The sequence below is a fragment of the Cervus elaphus genome, chromosome 12 (assembly GCF_910594005.1).
Source record: "Cervus elaphus chromosome 12, mCerEla1.1, whole genome shotgun sequence".
In the NCBI taxonomy this organism is placed as follows: Eukaryota; Metazoa; Chordata; class Mammalia; order Artiodactyla; family Cervidae; genus Cervus; species Cervus elaphus.
Window position 1 is genome coordinate 74555366 of NC_057826.1, and position 22686 is coordinate 74578051.

The following is a 22686-nucleotide window of genomic DNA, read 5'->3' on the forward strand; positions in this document are numbered from 1 at the left end:
GAAAGCCCAAACTCTATATTAGGAAAATTAAATCATTCCCTATATGGACTTTACACTCTAAATGCAGATGTACTTACCACCCTTTTGAGTTCTGGGTGCCTTGACTGGATGCGTTTAAATTCTCGAATCTTGCCCTCATCAACATCCTCTTTGAGCTCCCATGTACTATCCTCGTAGGGCAGAGAGCACCATTTCACCAGGTAGTAAATTACAGGCTAGGGGAGAAGAAGTCAGAGCTTTAGTGAAATGATGCCGTGTTCTCTGCTGTGATTTGGAGATTAAGAATTTGACTAAGTGTCAACACCTAAAAAGGTGCCAAAAAAGTCAGGCTGAAAACACCAGCCATAGGCTCACCTGCAGACGCACTGTACTATTTGTGCCTTTGATCATGCTTCCAAACAACTTATAAGAATCTAAAAGTGAAATTTCTACCCAGCACTATCTAGGATACTAACCACTGAAACATTAGGCTCACCAACCAAGCATATTAAAAAAAAAAAAATTCTATATTGTGTTGAATTAGATTGAAATTAGAAGATATGGTAGCCCCATTCCATACTATCCTCCTGGCACCAAATATAATAACAGTAGAAGCAAGGCTGCTTTTAGAAGTGAGAAACAGGTTAAATCCATAGGAACAAAGCAGGGCTGAAACTACTGGGCTTCTGAGTTCCTGGAGCTCTGAATGCAGGTGCTATTTCAAAGAACAGTCACATGAGAAAAAGAGCAGTCATATGGTGGTAAAGAGATTTCCCTGTGAGTCCCAGGAACCTAGGAGATAACCACAAGAGGTATCACTGAAGAGAGGTAAGAGTAGAAAGGGAATGCTGAAGCTCCAATCACACGGCTATGCTCTATGTAGGCATTCTAGTGGTAATATGGCTCCTATTCTCAGTACTTAAGATGACTCCTGACTTGACTGCATTTTCATTTTGGGCTTACATGAAGCAAGAAGAATTAGACTAGGCCTAGTGTAATCACCATGAAATCTCTAAAAATCAACTGACAGAATACTCCTTAAAATAGCCAGCAAGAAGTGTGAAGATGCAAGTGTTTAAGAGAGAGAGATCATGAAAAAACTAGACTCTATGTAATTTCTCTTTTACCTTTTTCTTTATTGTAGTGACTCGGGTCACTTTGTACATAAAGACGTTTGTTCAGGTCACACATTTCCAGCATCATAACTTATTTCCCAAGGATTTTAATTAATATTTATTATACCACTTATTTCTACTACTGTGTAATGTAATAAGGATGACAGGTTAAGCTCATTTTGGGATGGGGGAAATGGGCAAAGTTTTTATCCAATATTAGAAGTGCAAATTAGGGTACTAAAACACTTTCATCTGTCATGCCAGGTCTAATAACATTCCAGAGGGGCCTAATCAAAATCTAATTACTTTTGGAAGATGAAAGTACAAGTATAGTGATAGAGAGCATAACATTTTTAAGGCTAGGAAGGCTGAGAACCTGAAAGTAATGAGAATAATATAACAATGGCTAACCTGTCCTGACTAATAACTGGTCCATTCCACTCTCACCTCCCACAAATGAACAATAAGCAGTAATTCCCACCCCTAATTGCAAAAGCAGAAATACGTGATTTCAGAGGTATTCTTGTTAGGATTTAAAGACACTGCATTATAATGACTTTGGATAGCTAAGGTTTTACCTGAGTAACCTTGAAAGCTTATAAAACAAACTTGGGCTTTAACAGATGGAAGACTTTGACTTTTAGGTTCTACAAGGATGACATACGGGAGCAAGTCACTTAGTTTGTGAGTGAACCCAGTTTGCCAGCTAGCACTGATGTCTTAACAAGGCTCTGCTGTTCCCTACTAGTCACTCTGTAAGCAGGAACTATTTGAGTGATAAAATTTTGATGAAATGTGACCCTGTGATGTTAAACCAACAACTCAGACTAGAAGTGAGACGAGTTCTAACAAAGTGCTTAGTTCATGGTCCAAGCAAATCTGAATAAAAGAGAGCAATGTTGAATTCACTGGTGGCTTAGATCTACAAAACTCTTGGTTGGAAAATGAAAAAAAAGTGATTAATGAAAGAAAACATGTCACCAAATGTTTTAACATATGTAAAATCTGCTACCCAATCTAAGAAAGCTTTAGTTCTGGGGTTCCTAAACCAAGCTATGCATGAGAACCCCTTGAAGAACCAACTTAAAAACAAATCTCTCGGTCCTACCCTAGATGTACTAAATCTGCACTTGTGGGAGCAAGACCCCACAGTCTGTTTAAAAGGACTGATTCAAATGTAGTACATGTTTCAGTGACAAATGAAAATGCATTTAACTGATGCTGTGCATGTGTGCTCAGTCGCTTCAGTCATGTCTGACTCTTTGCGACCTTATGGACTGTAGCCCGCCAGGATCCTCTGTCCATTGGATTTCCCAGGCCAGAATACTGGAGTGGATTGCCATTTCCTCCTCAAGGGGATCTTCGAGACCCAGGGGTAGAACCCGTGTCTCGTGCGGCTTCTGCACCGCAGGCAGATTCTTTACCACTGAGCCACTGGGAAAGCCCCAGTTCAGGAAATAAAAAATTCTCAACACAAAGAAAGCTATGAGTCTATGCAAGGGTTTTTATATTCATATATTTGGAAATTGATAAAGGATTCCTTTCTCTATCCCCACCTTTCACCCTCAACTAAATGTTAAGGGTCCCTCATATAAAATCTGAGATAAAATGAGACCAAGGTGAATGAGTCCTTGCAAACACAGCTTCCAGATATCTGACTTCAAGAGAATCTTTCTCTATAGCCTCTCTCTGTACTCCTCTACCTTCCCAATATCATTCTGAGGATCTCTCAGAAAAAATTCAAAAGTACCTTTTCAATCCAAGAGATTTTTCAGCCAAATCTGAAAAACAAAGGGTGGGCAAGCAGACAGGCAGAAATCTTTAAGGCCTCTCATGTTCCTTCATGACCCAACTCACCTCCCCATTGTCCTTGTCAATACTGTGAGACTCATCCAATATCCTATCCACCTCTACATAGTCTGGGTTGAAGGGCTCTTCATCCTAGAGGAATTATGAAACCAAACAATAAAACCAAAAAGATCACTGTCTAGAAAATTCACCGTTCCACCCAACCTTTAGTGGATATCCTTACTTCAAAAATTATTAAGAAAAAAAAAAAAAGGGAGTTCCCCATTTTCACCCTATCAAATCCTACACACTTACCTTGTTTGCACCTATCTTCTCATATTACCAGATCAAGTGTCACTACTCCTAACAGTGGCTATTCTCTCCATATATGCTTTGGATTTCATTCCTTCCTGCCTTCTTAGGAATCCCTCTCTAGTGTAACATTGCCATAATATACACACATGTTCTACTAGTTCACATCTTAAAAAGACCTCTCTGACTCTACATCCCCCTGCAACTATTCTTCTGTTCTGCTTCACATGTAAGCTTTCCCAAGAGTTTTAAACACATAGTACCTCCATTTCATCACTTCTTTTTTTTTTTCATTTTTTTTTCATCACTTCTTTATTTGTCCATCCATTCCACTCTTCTTTCTACTTCCATCACATAATGAAACCACTCTTCAACATCATTCATGATCTCCAAATTGCCAAATACAATGGAAACATTTCTGTACTCACCTTAATTTACAGCTACAAAGTATTCAACAATTCATCTTTCTCTCGAAAGCACTATCTAGACTTTTCTGAGACACCATATTCACTTTTGTAGCCTTATTTTGGTTTCACTTTGTGTTTTGGTCAATTCTCAGTCACCTTCACTGGCTCTTTTTTCCCTAAGTCACTGGTATCTAACTTTGGGTGATATCCCAAGATAAATAACCCAAGGCTCCAAAGAGAGATCTCAAAGAAACCATAGGGAAAAAAACTCTTCCTTCTTATGGCACTTTCCCACTAATTTTTGTGGCCTATCTTTTCCCTAATATTTCTCCTAACACTCTGGCATAGTTATTAAGGCTTTAATAATAATGTATATGCTGATACATTCCAAATTTTAATTGTAGCCTAAAAAATCGAGTTTTGTATATCTATCTCCTTGCTAGACATGTTATGGAATTTTAAACTTAACATGGTCTAAACTAAAATCTTGATTTTCCCCAAATCAGTTGCTTCTAAGATCTTCCATTCTTTAATACCCGTCTATGTAAGCCATCATAGCAATTGCCATCAATCCTACTTTAAAGTAAACTCAAATCTATCCCTTCTCTTCAACAACCGAAAGCACTATAAAGCTGTGATAATTTCTCATCTAGAAAACTTCAGTGGCCTCCTTACAGCTCATCCTGCTTTCATGCTTACTCTTCTCCCATCCATTCTCCAAAGTCGAGATGATCTTTTAAAGGTGAAAACTGGTTTATGTCTTTGGCCTGTTTTAAATAGTCCAATGGTTTCCCCTTTTGCACTTAGAATAAAAACAAAACTAAAAGGTCTGTAAGCACCTGCTTCTGTCATATGTAAATACCACCGTGCTTTCAGTTCCTCATCCTATCTCGGGGCCTTCATATATTGCTACTTCCCATGCCAGGGGTACAATTTACAGGTGCTTATGGCCTTGCTAACTTCCATTCATAATTCAATTCTCAGTGAAGCCTTCCCTGATTATCCAAAGCAGGCATTTTTTAATGTCTTCCTATGCTCCTTCTTTCCTGGTACTTATCACAATTTGAATTATTTTAAAATCTCTCTCTCCTCCCCCATTAGACAGTGAGCTATATGAGAACACAGACCATGTGTGATCTGTTAACCGCAGTGACTAGCACATAAACAGTGAATAAGTGAGTGAGTGATTTGGCTAAATGACCTACCTATAAAGGCAAATCTGACTGGCACACAAGTCAGTTAGCAGAGCTTAGCTCAATGGCCACAAATTATATATCTAGTATCAGCTGAAATGGGATTACAGTTTCACTGCACATTTCACAAATTAGGCTTTAAAAGAACATAGGCCAAAAAAAAAAAAAAAAAAACCCTCCACAACCCAATCATTATTTTCTTTTCATATAAAAAGAAATTATAAAACCTACATGGTCCTGCTTGCTCTCCAAGTGATGTGGAAAATAACTCACTTATTGACAAGTCTGGTGATATAAAGTTAGCTTCCTCAGATGTATTTGGCTACAACTGGCCTTTTTTTCCCCTAAAGCTATACATTATTCCTTCTCTTTCAGTCTTCTTATTAGATCTCTTCCTCCATAGGTCTTAAGAAACTTTTAAAAAGAATTCTTTTTCTCAAGGCACTTAGTATTATATATTAAATACAGATTTTAAAACTCCCATTTTGGAAAAGATGTATGTACAAAAAGTTTTCAAAGAAAAATAGAGTGTTAAAATACAGCTCAAGAGATTCTCACAGATGCTCCAGTACTTAACTAGTAGTAACACTGGATGTAAGATATTAAAGTTCCTTTATCACTATTTCTAATTATACTGGATTAGAAATTTGAGAAAATAAATGTTCCCTCTTAATGATATGGTTGCTTATGTCTACAGATACCAGCAGTTGCTAAAGACTGACAACAGAGGGAGAAGAATCCCTGAAGTGGACAGATAGTTTATCATCTGTTTTGAAAATACTTCATGAATATCAAACAACTCAATTTCAAAACATTCTATAACTTAGAAAAAGACCATATTTAGACCTGGTAAAACAAACCATACGGCCATTAAATAAGGAGAGTCCAATGATCGAAATGAAACTTATATACCCATATATATAAAGCAACTATAAGTCTTTTGAACAATCTGTCAGGGATAACCCCAGAAATTTATGCTTCTATGAAATAAATGATAAGCAATACTGATTCCTAATTACCTCATGGAAGAAGTGTCTCATCTGAGCCATTTTGGTTTTGAAGCGCTTTAGTTTTTGATGGATCCTCTTATCCTTCTCCAGTTGGGAGATGGTGGCCCATTCACAGTGCAGATAGGAGCTAAAGGAGATGGAAATAGTCAGCCATGGTATGAGAAAGTGGAACTGGTAAGTTAATGTCTGAGATGAGGAGATTAGCCAAAAGCAGACCTAAGAGTATGCTGCTTCAATGGAGAGATAGTCTCTTATCAGATCAGTGCCTCTTAAAACTTTATTTTGTACACCAACCACTTAGTCTAGAGTTGGCTTGAAAGTTCACATTTCTAACAGGCACCCAAATGATGCTAATTCTGCTGGTCAATGGATCACACTGAGTAGCAAGGTCTTAATGTCATGATTTTGTCTTTTCATACTGTTCATGAACAGTATGAAAAAGCAAAATGATAGGACACTGAAAGAGGAACTCCCCAGGTCGGTAGGTGTCCAATATGCTACTAGAGATCAATGGAGAAATAACTCCAGAAAGAATGAAGGGATGGAGCCAAAGCAAAAACAATACCCAGTTGTGGATGTAACTGGTGATAGAAGCAAGGTTCGATGCTGTAAAGAGCAATATTGCACAGGAACCTGGAATGTTAGGTCCATGAATCAAGGCAGACTGGAAGTGGTCAAACAAACAAAAAAAAAAGGAAGTGGTCAAACAGGAAATGGCAAGAGTGAATGTCAACATTCTAGGAATCAGCGAACTAAAATGGACTGGAATGGATGAATTTAACTCAGATGACCATTATATTTACTACTGTGGGCAGGAATCCCTTAGAAGAAATGGAGTAGCCATCATAGTCAACGAAAGAGTCTGAAATGCAGTACTTGGATGCAATCTCAAAAATGACAGAATGATCTCTGTTCGTTTCCAAGGCAAACCATTCAATATCACAGTAATCCAAGTCTGTGCCCCAACCAGTAATGCTGAAGCAGCTGAAGTTGAATGGTTCTATGAAGACCTACAAGACCTTTTAGAACTAACACCTCAAAAAAATGTTCTTTTCATTAATAGGGGACTGGAATGCAAAAGCAGGAAGTCAAGAAACACCTGGAGTAACAGGCAAATTTGGCCTTAGAGTACGGAATGAAGCAGGGCAAAGGCTAATAGAGTTTTGCCAAGAGAAAACACCGGTCATAGCAAACACCCTCTTCCAACAACACAAGAGAAGACCTACACGTGGACATCACCAGATGGTCAACACCGAAATCAGAATGATTATATTCTTTGCAGCCAAAGATGGAGAAGCCCTATACAGTCAGCAAAAACAAGACCGAGAGCTGACTGTGGCTCAGATCATGAACTCCTTATTGCCAAATTCAGACTTAAATTGAAGAAAGTAGGGAAAACCACTAGACCATTCAGGTATGACCTAAATCAAATCCCTTATGACTATACAGTGGAAGTGAGAAATAGATTTAAGGGACTAGATCTGATAGACAGAGAGCCTGATGAACTATGGACGGACGTTCGTGACATTGTACAGGAGACAGGGATCAAGACCATCCCCATGGAAAAGCAATGCAAAAAGGCAAGATGGTTGTCTGAGGAGGCCTTACAAATAGCTGTGAAATGAAGAGACGTAAAAAGCAAAGGAGAAAAGGAAAGATATTCCCATTTGAATGCAGAGTTCCAAAGAATAGCAAGGAGAGATAAGAGAGCCTTCCTCAGCGATCAATGCAAAGAAATAGAGGAAAATAACAGAATGGGAAAGACTAGAGATCTCTTCAAGAAAATTAGAGATACCAAGGGAACATTTCATGCAAAGATGGGTTTGATCAAGGACAGAAATAGTATATACCTAACAGAAGCAGAAGATATTAAGAAGAGGTGGCAAGTATACACAGAAGAACTATACAAAAAAGATCTTCACGAACCAGATAATCACGATGGTGTGATCACTCACCTAGAGCCAGACATCCTGGAATGTGAAGTCAAGTGGACATTAGAAAGCATCACTACGAACAAAGCTAGTGGAGGTGATGGAGTTCCAGTTGAGCTATTTCAAATCCTGAAAGATGATGTTGTGAAAGTGCTGCACTCAATATGCCAGCAAATTTGGAAAACTCAGCAGTGGCCACAGGACTGGAAAAGGTCAGTTTTCTTTCCAGTCCCAAAGAAAGGCAATTGCAGAGAATGCTCTAACTACCGCACAATTGCACTCATCTCACACGCTAGTAAAGTAATGCTCAAAATTCTTCAAGCCAGGCTTCAGCAATATGTGAACCGTGAACTTCCAGATATTCAAGCTGGTTTTAGAAAAGGCAGAGGAACCAGAGATCAAAATGCCAATATCCTCTGGATCATCGAAAAAGAAAGAGAGTTCCAGAAAAACATCTATTTCTGCTTTATTGACTATGCCAAAGCCTTTGACTGTGTGGATCACAATAAACTGTGGAAAATTCTTAAAGAGATGGGAATACCAGACCACCTGACCTGCCTCTTGAGAACACTGTATGCAGGTCAGGAAGCAACAGTTAGAACTGGACATGGAACAACAGACTGGTTCCAAATAGGAAAAGGAGTATGTCAAGGCTGTATATTGCCACCCTGCTTATTTAACTTATATGCAGAGTACATCATGAGAATCGCTGGGCTGGAAGAAGCACAAGCTGGAATCAAGATGGCCGGGAGAAATATCAATAACCTCAGATATGCAGATGACACCACCCTTATGGCAGAAAGTGAAGAGGAACTAAAAAGCTTCTTGATGAAAGTGAAAGAGGAAAGTGAAAAAGTTGGCTTAAAGCTCAACATTCAGAAAACTAAGATCATGGCATCTGGTCCCATCACTTCATGGGAAATAGATGGGGAAACAGCGGAAACAGTGTCAGACTTCATTTTTTGGGCTCCAGAATCACTGCAGATGGTGACTGCAGCCATGAAATTAAAAGACGCTTACTCCTTGGAAGGAAAGTTATGACCAACCAAATAGCATATTAAAAAGCAGAGACATTACTTTGCCAACAAAGGTCCGTCTAGTCAAGGTTATGATTTTTCCAGTGGTCATGGATGGATGTGAGAGTTGGACTGTGAAGAATTCTGAGCACTGAAAAATTGATGCTTTTGAACTGTCGTGTTGGAAAAGACTCTTGAGAGTCCCTTGGACTGCAAGGAGATCCAACCAGTCCATCCTGAAGGAGATTAGTCCTGGGTCCTTCATTGGAAGGACTGATGCTGAAGCTGAAACTCCAGTACCTTGGCCACCTCATGTGAAGAGTTGACTCACTGGAAAAGACCCTGATGCTGGGAGGGGTTGGGGGCAGGAGAAGGGGACGACAGAAGATGAGATGGCTGGATGGCATCACTGACTCGATGGGCATAAGTTTGAGTAAACTCTGGGAGTTGGTCATGGACAGTGAGGTCTGGCGTGCTGCGATTCATGGGGTCGTGAAGAGACGGACACGACTGAGCAACTGAACTGAACTGAATGTCAAGATTACAAGGGATTTTATCAGGAACCACCCTTACCCCCACTTTTCTGTAGGCAAATATTAATCAGTCAATTCCTGAGGTTCTCTCTGAACAGACATTTTCCTCACTAAAAACAATTTGGGTGATGAAAATTATTTAAAAAAAAAAAAAGTGTGGGGGGGGGACACATTCCCAACCAGGATAGCTATACGGGAGAACTTATTACAACCCTGTGGAATTTGGGGTGAAAAGCTTTTTTTCATAGATCACGTACTAGTTCTTGTACTTGACAAAGAATTCTTCTGCTTCAGTATACTGTCCAGAAGGAAGCTGGGAAGAAAGAAATTAGTTATTAATAACTCATTTGTCAAAGAGAATCCTTAATTTTAACACACGTGGTAGACTTTCATACCAAGAATAAAATATGTATCATCCAGGATATATCACTGACTAAAGGATTAAAGAACTTAATCTGGTATTTCAATGCTAGAAGCCTGATAGCTGGAGAAAATAAGCCCTTTCTGGATTTAAACAGATAAGTGAAAGAAGGGGCAATAAGACAGTTCTTACTTGCCACCTAACTTTCCTCCACTCTCTCTTGTAACTACATTGTAGCGATATAGACTGACATCCAAAGGTGCTCATTACATAAAGCCTGTAACTGTAGCATTATGGGCTAACATTGAAAACAGGCCTCACCTCCTTCTTCACAATACGCATAGAAAGCACTTTGTCTACAATGGCAGCATCTTCTTCACTGGGATTCTCCTGCAGGAAAAGATGCAGTCAGTCGAACAAAGAGATTGTGAGCAGCAAGACACACATCTCAAACTGCTTAAGTTCTCAGCTTACCACGAAGAACTGCATGGAAGGCAAAGTCTCGCCATCTGGTTCCTGCACTGGCTCAGGAAGGACAGGCTCAGCTCTGACTGGACCGGTCACGTCCACCTCTTCTTCCTCTTCATCGTCTGTGATCTTTATATCCAGATCCTCTGTGTATTTTTTCCGCTTCACTTGGCGGTTCGAGCGTCTTTTCTACAGGGGCAAAAACAGTCAAAACAACTGCTTAGGTCTCCCAAAGAGAAAACCTTTAAAACTATTTGCCTATAGTCATGTACTTAGATTTGACTCCAAACTCCCTAGGAAAAATCAAACCAAAAGATGATAAAGAGCTTATTTATCAAATTGTGTGATGTTAAACCATGTAACTTATTCTATGTACTGAGTATATATTAATTTCCTGAACTCTTTCATTATAGTATCTGAATCCATCTGAAAGTAACCTGGGTACTATTGGCAAGAGGCTCTGAAAAACTGAAATAGAACTCTCTAAACTCTCTACCTGCAGGGTGCAATGAACTTCACACCAGGAGCAGCCCTGAAGTCCACTGGTACAAAAACATTGTTTCTAATTGTTTGTCTATTTTAGTTCTAAAGTTTTGTTGGTTTAATAAATAGGATCATACAGCATGTACTGTTCTGCTGCTTACTTTTTGTTAACATTTTTCTTGGAGATGTTTTCCATATCTATGAATTTCAGATCTACCTCAGTCTTTCAAGTGGTTGAGCAAAATTTAATTAAATAATCTCAGTAACAGGTGCAGTTCATGATAAAAATTTGGAAGGATGGAGAGAAAAAATTATTTTTCAGTAATGATTATAACCCCTGGAAAAACCCAAATCAAATGAGTCATTAGAAGCAGAACTACTAAAATTGATTTGTAAATTCAATTTTAGTAGTTAGTAGTACAATTTAGTACAATCAATTGTACTAAAATTGATTTGATAAATTTGCTGGGCATAAAGTTAATTTTTAAAAATCAACAGCATTCTTACAGAGACTAAGCCAGAAAATACAATAAAAGAAAGTCATTTTATGAAAAAAGATCATCTTAAGTATTACATTTAGTAAGAAATCCAAAAAATCTATGTGAAGAAAACTTTAAAACACTACAAGACATTAAAAGAGTTGAATAAACAATGAAATATATATATATATAACACCTCTCCAATCACATAAATTTGAAAAACAAATTTAACAAAAGTTTTAAATTAGATAAGTTGATTCTAAAATTCAACAGAGAACTAAACGTCTAAGAATAAATAAAATATGGAATTGTTGGGTCAATGGATATTGTCAAATTTTGTTCTATAGAAATTTTCTTCATGCCAGTGTGTACTCTTCACCAGCAGTGTATGAGTTCCTATTTCAAATGGAAATATGAAATGGAAAAATGGAAATATTTCATAAAAATATGAAAAGGTATACTTGGCTTTATCAGATTTTAAAACCAGTATAAAGCTATACTGATTAACACAGCTTGGTACCTCTCTAAGAGGTGATAAACAGGTCAATGAAATAGTGTCCAAATACAGATTAAAATACTTAGGTAGATTTAGAACATGATAAAAATAGTACTTTTAATCAGTGAGGAAAAAGTGGATTATTCTATAAATGGGATTGAAAACAAACCACTAGCCAAACAAAACATCTAGAGGATATAAGAAACAAATTTATAAAAAGATTGAATGATTTCAAAGTTTAAAAAAAGACAAAATTTCTAAAAGATGTGGAAGAAATTTTTTCTTTAAATAATCATGGAGTAGGAAAGGTGTTTCTGATCAATCGACTGATTAATTTGATCTTACAACTAAGAAAAAAAAATCAATAGACTAGAAATATGAGCAAATAACATGAATAGACAACTTTTGTAGAAAAAAACACACAAATGGCTTTCAATGTAAAATGATGCTCACACTCACAATAAAACTGTTACAACTGAAAACTAAACTGAGATACTTTTTTTTTTTTCGCATCTAACCGAGAGGCAAAAATCTGAGAGTTTGATCAAATATTTGAAATAGGAACTCATACACTGCTGGTGAGAGTACACACTGGCATGAAGAAAATTTCTATAGAACAAAATTTGACAATATCCATTGACCAAACAATTCCACTTCAAAGATATTATCCTACAGATAAATTTGTACATGTATACAAATCTCTGTGGGCTTCTCTGGTGGCTCAGTGGTTAAAGAACCTGCCTGCCAATGTAGGAGACGTGGGTTCAATCCCTGAGTTAGGAAGGCTCCCTGGAGAAGGAAATGGCAACACAGTCTAGTATTCTTGCCTGGGAAATCCCATGGACAGAGGAGCCTGGCAGTCCATGGGGCTGCAAAACAGTCAAACAACTTAGCAACTAAACAACAACAACAAAGAACAACAAATCTCTGCCCGCAGTGGTAGTAAAAGACTAGAGAAAACCTAAATGCCCACCAACAGGGGTTGGATTGAACAAATTATGCTATAGTCAAAAAATGGAATACTATAGAACTATATAAAAAGAATGGGATAGACTGACAAGAATGAACAGTGAAGATGTGCGCTGGAACTCTCACTGCTGGTCGATGTGTAAAATGACAATCACTTCAGAAGGCAGCAGATTCTTAAAAGGTTAAAAGGTCAAATGCTTAACTACCCCATAGTCTATCAACTCCTGGCTATTTAGCTACGAGAAATGAAAACCTATGTCCACAAAGCATATGTACTAAGACTATTCACTGCAGCCTTACTCAAAACAGCTCCAAACTGGAACAAACCAAATGTCTAATAGAATGAATAAACACTGGTATATTCCTAAAGTAAACGCTTCTCAAGAAAAAAAAGAAGGAATGGACTTCTGATACATCAACATGAATAATTCTGAACACCACTATGCTGAAAAAGGTGATATCCAAGAGTATATACTATGTGACTCCATTTACATGAAGTTTAAGAACAGGCTAAGTTTGATCTATGGTTAACAGAAATGAGCACAATTGTTGCCTATGGGGAGACGAGGGGAGAGGATGGTGAAATGACTGAAAAGAGGGCACAAGGGAACCTTCTGGGATGATGGAACGTGGGGCCTCAGTAAATAATTTCTCTACTTTGGTGTAAATATTTCAAATTTTTCATAATAAAAAAGAGTGTGAGGAAGAATGGGCTGGATCTATCTTTTCTAATATAGAACTATATTTAAGATACACTGTTAGAGAAAAAAGCACAGTACAGAAGAATAGGGATGGAATACTTACATGGAGTGGAAGTGGAATTAAGAGTGCTCGTGAAAGTAAAGAATATTTCTGGAAGGATACACAAAAGTAATAACAGAAGTTACATCCGGGGAGGAGAACTGGGGGACTGTGAGGTCTCCACTGCCAAGAGTGGTATTTGAAGAAACACAATTAGGTCAATTAATTGTGTTTCCTCAAATTCTTATGTTAAAATCCTAACCCTCGAGTACCTCAGAATATGACTGTCTGGAGACAGGGCCTTAAAGAGATGATTAAGTTAGGGTGGGCACTACTGCCCTTAAAAGAGGAGGGAATCTGGCCATATGCAGAGACAACAGGGATATACGCCCTGAGGAAAGACCATGTGCAGGCACTGTGAGGAGGTGGTCCTCTGCAAGCCAAGGAGAGAGGTCTCAGAGGTAACCAGACCTCCTGATCCTGGACTTCTAGCCTTCAGAACTGTAAGAAAATAAATTTCTGTTGTTTAAACTATCTAGTCTGTGGTATTTTGTTATGGTAACCTTAGCAAATTAATATACCACTTTTTAAATTTTATTAATTCTTGTATTTCTTGTATTACAAAGATTCACCTTCAGTTTGTGTTTTAATTTTATGTTTAATTGGAGGATAATTACTTTACAATACTGTGATAGTTTCTGCCATACTCACTTTGTGTTTTGATTATATAACACTTTATTTAACTGTTTATTTAACAAACATATATAACTCTTACTATGCTCTCTTACCTAAACACTGTTCTATGTGCTTTGTAAACATTTACATTTAATCCTAACAACCCTACTTATCAGATACTACTATCTGTATTTTAGAGATGAAGAAATTGAGACACCACAAAGTTAAGTAAACTTGCCTGAAGTGACAATATTAGTAAATAATACAGTTAACATGAGAACCCAAGAAATGGTCTTGGTCTTAAACACTATGCTATTTAGAGCATTTTTTGTTGTTGCTACATATGCATAGTTTTTATATAGTAAATATATCAGTCTTTCCCTTTATGACTTGGAAATTTTAATACCCTCCTTAGAAAGACCTACCTGATTTTTTAATTATTTAAAAAAAATCATTCATGTTTTATAAAGGTCCATGATTTCAATTTTTACATTTTGACCTTTGATTAAACTAGAATTTGTTTTTCTTAAAGAGTAATCCAGTTTTATTTCTTCATAAATGAGTAATCATCCTAACATAATGTGTTAAATAATCTTTCTTTCCATTGATTTTTATTGATTTTATTATCTTCCTTTTTTTTTTTTTTTTTTGGCTGCACCATGTGGCTTGCAGTATCCCAGTTCCCTGACCAGGGAGTGAGCCCTGGGCCCTCAGCAATGAAAGTGCGGAGTTCTAACCACTGGACTACCACGCAATTCTCTCCACTGACTTTAAATGGCCATTTAACTCACATAGTAACATCTCAAAACTATTTGGATCTGTTTCGAGACTCTTATTTTTCACTCTGCTATTTCTTCTTTAAACTCTTGGCAATTATAATTTCATAATATACTTTAATGTCTGTTAAATCTAGCTTTTGTTTCACTCTCCTTTTCAAAAATGTCCTGGCTGTCCTCACGTTAACATCCCCCAGAAGAACCCAAGATTCAGTTTGTCAGTGCAGTGAATATATATTAAGGGAGAGGGGAGACACTTATAAAGTACTGATAGCTAGTGAGGCACCTGAGGTTTGTTTAGTCCAAACCTCCACTTTCAGATAAGGAATTTAGATATAGCTAAATAAACTAGCCAGTCCCATTAGAGGTACTCAGAAGTACTATGGGTACCCTGAATCATTAATAGCTTCTTCTTTCCATGGTTGGAAACTAGAGTCAAAGATGGTACCATAAGGCAACAGAGACAGAGGACTAAAGTTCTTTTGATCCAGCTTTTTTTATTCTCTTCCCAATGGTTCTCAGCTTTAAAAGGTAGCAAAAACACTGTGCCTTAAGCACCCCAGTTCACAGTCAAAACCCTAAAGTGTAGAAGAAGTAAGGCACAAGGGACAGCGGGACTGTTCTTTTTTTTTGAGAATCTAATGAAATTAGATTTTTTTTTTTTAACTAAGAGAATGTTGATTGCCAAAAAGGTAACACAGAGAAGATTAAAGAGCAATTAACATAGAAGAAAGTGGTGATAGTGCAGCCTTCCCCTAAAAAAAGCACCAAGTCATTTGGAAAAAAAAACCAAAAACCTAGAATGGTAAAAACAAACAAAAAACAATAATAATATAATAATAAGACCAAAGTTTCAGGGCCTTAGCTGCCTGCTATCACATCTAATTTAAAGACATGGTAAATAAATCTTGTAATAACATAAGGGATATATATTGACCAGTGTGAAAGGTTGTTGCTGAACCACGAAAGACCCTGGGATTCTTGGTCTCTGGAGGATAATTCAATCCGGGGCCAGAGACGAGGCTTGATTGCTCAGAGCTTTTGTGTAATAAAGTTTTATCAAAGTATAAAAGAGATAGAGAAAGCTTCTGACACAGACATCAGAAAGGGGACACAGAGTGCCCCCCTGGACTGTTCTAAGAAAGACCAAAGTACTATCATACTCAAAACAACAACTGCAGAATAACTGCATGTCTGTTTAGTCTCTGAAACACTGGAATTTGAGAAAATGACTGTTGTAGAGTAATATGCATTTTTAGAGTAATACACGTTTTGCCTAAAAAAATAAATAAATAAAATTTAAGACATGACCATGACCAGGTTTTGCCTCTTTTACTTTTTAGGCCTACCTCCGGTTTAGAAAACCTGTTGAAATATGCATAGGCTCATGGTCTCTCATTATCTATTCCTGGTCTGCCTGTCAGAAGTAAACAGGACTTCTCATGAAGGTTTCAGGGATTCTTTTACCTGAATACTGCTTTCTTCATCTTCCCGGGGTGACTGTGCGGGCATGACTTCTACATCTGAATTATCAGATGAGGTATTACGTTTTCTCTTCTTTCCCACCACAGGAGTGATGGTGCTAAAAGGGAAAAACCAAATTCAGTTACAGTGAAGCCAAGGAAAACTTAGAAGTAGAAAATACAATTAATCTAACCTATCACATATGAAGCCTCCAGGCATGCTGCTGCTGCTGCTGCTAAGTCGCTTCAGTCGTGTCCGACTCTGGGCAACCCCATAGACGGGAGCCCACCAGGCTCCGCCGTCCCTGGGATTTCCCAGGCAAGAACACTGGGGTGGGCTGCCATTGCCTTCTCCAATGCTCTAGAGATACTCAGTGTGGGGACACATAACTGTGGAGTAGGGTGTTTGAAAAAAAAGAAGATATTGGGGTTTCTAAACTACCAGCTGGCTTTTACATCAGATTTGACAAATTTTTGCTACCACTGTATTCACAGATACCTGAATGAAGGCAGCATAACACAGCAGAACCAATTCCTGACTAACAATTACAAGGCCTCGTCTGAGTTCCAGTTCTGTCACTAGCTCGGCATTAGTTTTCTAACTAGCAAACACTGATGATAAAACCTAGTGTGATAGCTGTTGAAGATCAAGTTAAATAACAGATATGAAACTTGCTTTTTTAAGCTAAAAAACCCTGTACAAATATAAAGCACTATTATAATTACACCACAAAGCCTGAAGCATCTCAGGGAGTAGACGCTAGAGAGAAAGGAGTGAAGCTACAAGGCATGGAAGGAAGAGAGCACACTCAGTTGTGGCAAGTTATGTGGCAAGCCATGGTTCTGTCAAGACTGCTTAAGGCTGACAGTGGCTGCTGAAATCTTCTCCAGTTCACATATGAAATGCAAGAACAGGGCAGCTAAGTCTGCAGCAGCTCTCTTTTACCGGTGTGGGTCACAGGGGGCTAGGGAGAAGTCTTTCATACTACAGTGATAGAAAATCAGGAAGCACACAGCTTTTACACATAACCCCTAACTCAAGACTGGCTGTCTTCCCCAGGCCTTGATGTTCACTTGGGACAGAGAAAAGAAAGGACTTACTAATTTCTATGACTGATCCCCTTGAACTCTGTAACTGCTATATACAGCATAAATTTAAAAACAGGAATTTAAACATGTATGTGCTCTCCCCAAATATCCCATCAAAACAGCAAAGGGTGGCACTCACTTTAGCTTACTCTTGCCCTTGGTTTTGGAGGTACCAGATGTTTTGCTCTTCTTTGGCTTTTCTTCCTTGAGCCTCTCCCCACTGCTCTTCTTCCTGCGTTTCTTTTCACCTTCCTCCTCAGGCCTAACGCTAGGCAGCTCATCCTCATTCAGGACTCGAGGTATGTTCTGTTCGCCCCGAGCACGGGCCCTAGCAATGGCCTCTGCTACAATCCGATTTGCTTTCTCTTGCTTCTTCTGGTGTTCCAGTCTACGGTTTTCCTCGATCCCTGTCTTGCCCCCGGTATGGGGAGCAGAACTTGCTGGTGAGGACAGAGCTGCCACTTCACTGGCACTGAGAACTTTAACTACGGAGAGCCCAGAAGAGGCCCCTTGGGAAGAGCCAGCCTATAGAAATAAAGACACTACAATTTCAACATGCTTATAGTTAAATGACCTGAATAAAACAGCTCTGAAGCACACAGGCTAGACACGTTAGTTCTCTAATTCCTTAAGAATGACACTTATATCAAGTCTTTCTGAACCCAGAGGCACGCTTTTTTAGAAAGTATTTTTTGGTGGGATGGGGATGAGAAAAGGCAACTGTGCCAAATTAACTTTCAATATTCTTTAGCCATGCTTCTAACGTCAATACTCATCTCCACAATTCCGTAAAATTTCCAAACAATACAGATAACACTGGTGTCTAGGCTAGTAAAAAAAGTTCAAATTCCATTCTTGTCCTACCTTTATCTTCCTGGGGGCGGTGGGCGGGGCGGGGGGGGGGGGGTAGGGGAGGAATGATAGATAAGCACTTGACGTCTTCAAGACTATTTATCTTTCAGATGAGGGGTTATTTCCAGTCATTTTCATCTCACAAGGATATCAGGAAAAGATTATAAATAAAACAATTTAAAGACAAATACTAGACAAATCATCTCTTAACCCAAACCCAACAATAACCCTCAAATCTTTTCATGATATAATTAAAGTAAAGTTCCCATGGGTGAAAGAAAAAGCCTGCATCTCACTTCAGAGATATGAATCTAGACTGGCCCCACATTCAACAGTGAGTGGTGCTGAGGATAACGTCAGGGGACTAAGAGCGTGTTTGCCTTCTTAACTCAGCATGTTAAGTCTCACCTGTGGCTGAAGTACCACCTTGAGGGGTACTGAAAGTCTCTGTCCCGGGGCCTGTCCTGGTCCCATTATCTGGGCCTGCTGCACGGAGGAGAGAGTCACTGGCTGGGTGGAGGGTGGCTGCTGGGGCTGTGGCTGCGATGATGGAGGCTGTGGTACAATCTGGATTTTCTGCTGCGGCTGCTGCACCTGCAGCTGTATAGTTACTACTTTGGCAGGCTGCCCCTGGGCATTCTTGGCTTGAGTCAGGGCTGCTAGCTGGTTGCCCTGTAACACTATCTTGCCTGGTAGACTCCCTAGCACGACATGCCGGTGTCCTTGGGGACCTCCAGACTGTGGCTGCTGGAGGACCAGCGTGATGCGTTTCGATTCACCCTAGAGTGAAGAGAGGAAATTGCAAGAGAGGCAGGACATTAAAGAAGGGTAGACCCCTTAATATTTACACCAATTTTCCTCATCCTAGAATTATAAAAACTGAGGGCCAGAAAAGACCGTACAATCCCCTTTGTTCATCTTCCCATCTGTCCTAATAAATCTTTTCTATAACCTCTGCCCAGTGGGTACCAAGTCTATTCTTGAAAAACTGCTGGAAGGCTTGCTATTTTCTAAGGCAGTCATTCCATTTTTTAGAAATCTATTAGAATAAAAGTCTTTATATTGAACTAAAAATCCACCTTCTCAGAGCTTCTCTTCACCAGCCCTACTTATCTGAACACTGTCTTCCCCTCCTCCAAATTCTTCTGACCCTTGATTCAGAGGCTAGAGTCTTTATTTTCTTATAAAAGAAACAAGTCTTTTCACTGGGCAAAGCTGGAGGAGGACAGTCTTAATAATAAGAACAGGAAAGATACACATAGTTTCTGTAAGTCTTGCAAATATAAGTACACATATTTTTCAAAAATGATTCTTTGTTCCCATTGCATCCTATAGTACTCGTATAACTTTATATCATCCATCACTGTGAGTTCTTGCTTAAGGTCTGTATTTCCTGGCAGATGGTGAGCTCTGTAAGGACAGGGACTGTGTCTATCTTGTTCAGCACCAGCTAGGCACAGTGTAAATATGTAGTAAGAGCTCAAAAAATGCATTAACACTAACTGCTTTCACCTCGTAAGTAACAAATAAGGTGGCTATCAACACTAACTGATACAAAGTAAAGATGGAATTTAAGCAGATTTCCTAGAGACAGCTTTTATGTGCTTGCTCTCACACAGTTGCTGGGCCCTCTACTAAACCAAAATTCACCTCCCCCTTTCACTCAAGTCACCTGGGTGGGTGTAGAGGTCAGTGTAACTGCAGGCTTCAGTGGGGGCCCTGTGGCCCCAGGGTTTCCAGCAGGAGCTGAACCCTTAACTGGCTGTAGGACCAGCTGTTTTACTGGTCGGCTGGGCTGGACAATGCGCTGAACAGTAGCCTGGTTCCCAGGGACCTTGGCGGCCAACACTGTATTACCAGAGACAATGGAAACACCAGGTCGAAGGGGAGTGCCGGTTAGCACTTTGGTAAAAGTGACTTTTCCACCATTGGCTGTGCCAGCCACGAGTGGCTGAGCTGTGCTGGTGATACCTTGGGCCTGAATTTGTGCCACATGGGCACCAGTGACTGAGGAGCTTGGTGGGGCCTTAAGGATAACAATCTTAGGGGCAGACTGAGGTGGTTGTCCTCCAGCACTACTGGAGGAGACAGCTGTGGCAGAGACACCCATGAAAGGATTCCCTTGGCTCAGGATCTCCTGGCTCTTGGAGACCTGCAAAAGTCCTGGTGTTGGCGTTGGTGTCTGTAAGACAGGTTGGGCTGGCTGCTCTTGGCTGACGGGCTGAGTGGTATAATCATGCAAGGTTAAAGATTCTGGAGCTGGAGCTGTTGATTCTTTGGGAAGTTCTGTGGGGGCTGTTTCCTCTGGTGGGGGGACCAAGTCATTTGCTGATGAATTCGCCACATCACCACCTCCACCATCCTGGTTCATCTGATCCAAGGAGTCCAGAGAGCTTGGCAGTCCAAGGGCTTCTTCAATAGGGTCTTGTGTGACCTGATTGAAGCTGTCATCAGTCAGAGAGTCCAGGCCAAATAAATTTGGGTCATCAAACAGATCCATGATGGGGTCTGCCATCTTGGGAAAGCAATGGGGGTTACTTCCCCAAGGTTTAAGGAGGGAAGGGGAGGGGGGGTACTGGCTCTCCCCTCCCCTCCCCTATTAAGAAAAAAATGTACACAATGGAAGAGGACTACTCTTCAGGTAAAGAGGCAAGAAACAAGTGCATGTCAGACTGTCCTGACCTTCATGGAGCAAGATGGCTAGGTCTTCAGAGGAAGATGATGGAACTCCTGTTGCAGAAAGACAAATGACAAGTAAGCAAAGGAGGTGACCTCAGGGAAAATTTCTACCCGTAACATCAAATAGCATCAAAATAGTAAGAGGAGAGGGAAATGTGAGGTAAGTTGAGGACAGAGACACAGCAGAAAGAACATCCACATTTCTGCTTTGAAACCAAAAGAGAAAAAAAGAAATAAGCCAACCCCTTTTCGGGGCTCTTACACCTACACACTTTGAAGCTTCTGTCTGTCAAGATCATTCCACTGTCTCTGTCCACTTCTTTTCACAATTATCATTCTTAGGTACAGAACAGGAAATGTAACATTCATTCACTTTCTATTTCAGATTCTTAAGTTGACAGAACTTAACAATATATCAGCAATACTTCAGTGAATACAGATAGAGGCTTCTGGATATACTGGATTTTGTAACTTTTCCTTATAATTCCGATACTTCTACTTACTACTGGTAAAAATAAACACCGTTAACCAAGTTTACTGGATAATCTCACTAAGTTTATAGTATAATTCTACCCAGGAAGATTCACAAACTTTAGTTCACCAATCAGTGAATCTATACATTGTGCTTCTGTTATTAGGTCCCCTTCCCGCTTTCTCATATTTAAGATCAAAACTTTCTCTGGCAAAAGATTCAAAGAATTCTACAATTATGTTCCAGTTTATGTTTCCAACTTTCACTCTCATCATTTCCTGTATGCTCATCACTTCCTATATATACCCTAGATTTCAGTCCAAACAGATAATCCAATTCCCTTAATGACATTCCTATCTGCATGACTTTGCCTATTTTGCTGTATTTTCTGCCTGGAATATCTTTATCACCCTCCCCACAAACATCTCTTCCAGCTAATATCTTTAACATCCTCAAAAGTCTACTCAGTAAGGCGAGTCCTGCACCTCCATAAGGCGAGCAATTTGTGATGACTCAGTCCCTTCATCTTCTTTGTTGTTTAATCGCTAAGTCGTGTCTGACCCTTTTGCAACCCCATGGACTATAGCCCACCAGGCTTCTCTGTCCATGAGATTTCCCAGGCAAGAATACTGGAGTGGGTTCCCCACCCAAGGATTGAACCCATGTCTCCTGCACTGATGGGCAGATTCTTTACTGATGAGCCACCTATGAAACTCTCACCTTCTTTAAACACCCACAACATTGTCTGTTCCTTATTTAAAGCACTTATATTTAACATTTTATTAAAATGATAAGTCTCTTGTCCATTTCCTCTGAAGGCCCAAGAGGTTCCTTTGTGCAAATTATAAAAAGCTGCCTGCTCAAGATGCTTGTCTGCCATCTGCTGGAAAATTGTCATACTAAACATATTATCTGTGATGATAATGAACATGTGCAATGCACACCCTGCACAACCCTGCATGGTGGCCCAGCTCCTCTTTCTCGAAGACAGAAGAGCTCCTGAATGGTGGGGACCATATCTTATTCATCTGTAGATCTCTAAAGTGCCAGATGAATATCACATACACAGTAGCTATTCAAAAAATTTAAATGAGTTAAAATAAGTGCTTGTGGTGTCTGAAATGAACCATTCTGTTCTTAGAGAAATTAACTGGCATTCCCTGATTCTAAGATGAGACAGTAGAAAACTTCCTATCTTGAAAAACTGTCCCACAAATAACTGAAACTGTTTACAAAGTCCACATGTGGGGCTTTTTTAAGTACATAAAATGTTGGAAAAAGGAAAAACTAAGACAAGGAATTTTAAGTATGTCACCATGTAACTATATGAAAATGTAGTATTTGCTTTCTGTATATGATATCAATATTTGTCAATCCAGGAAAGCTTCGGTAACACCAT

General features: G+C 39.3%; 1 protein-coding gene across 9 annotated transcripts in view; it reads right to left on the minus strand.

Annotated features, from left to right (window-relative positions):
- Nucleotides 1-22686, minus strand: part of CHD8 (chromodomain helicase DNA binding protein 8) — a 60388-nt gene that overhangs the window by 20143 nt on the left and 17559 nt on the right. For 5 of the 9 annotated variants that reach the window (XM_043919476.1, XM_043919472.1, XM_043919474.1 and 2 more), the window contains 10 exons: nucleotides 19809-20866; nucleotides 18545-18916; nucleotides 17424-17809; nucleotides 16200-16314; nucleotides 10120-10302; nucleotides 9967-10035; nucleotides 9542-9597; nucleotides 5814-5931; nucleotides 2952-3035; nucleotides 78-215 (listed from right to left, as the gene is read on the minus strand). In XM_043919476.1, coding sequence (XP_043775411.1) covers nucleotides 78-215; nucleotides 2952-3035; nucleotides 5814-5931; nucleotides 9542-9597; nucleotides 9967-10035; nucleotides 10120-10302; nucleotides 16200-16314; nucleotides 17424-17809; nucleotides 18545-18916; nucleotides 19809-20651 — 2364 coding nt within the window. In that variant the 5' untranslated portion in view covers nucleotides 20652-20866. The remainder of the gene's footprint in view (nucleotides 1-77; nucleotides 216-2951; nucleotides 3036-5813; nucleotides 5932-9541; nucleotides 9598-9966; nucleotides 10036-10119; nucleotides 10303-16199; nucleotides 16315-17423; nucleotides 17810-18544; nucleotides 18917-19808; nucleotides 20867-22686) is intronic. The other 4 variants (XM_043919478.1, XM_043919479.1, XM_043919480.1 and 1 more) reach the window with 1 other exon arrangement.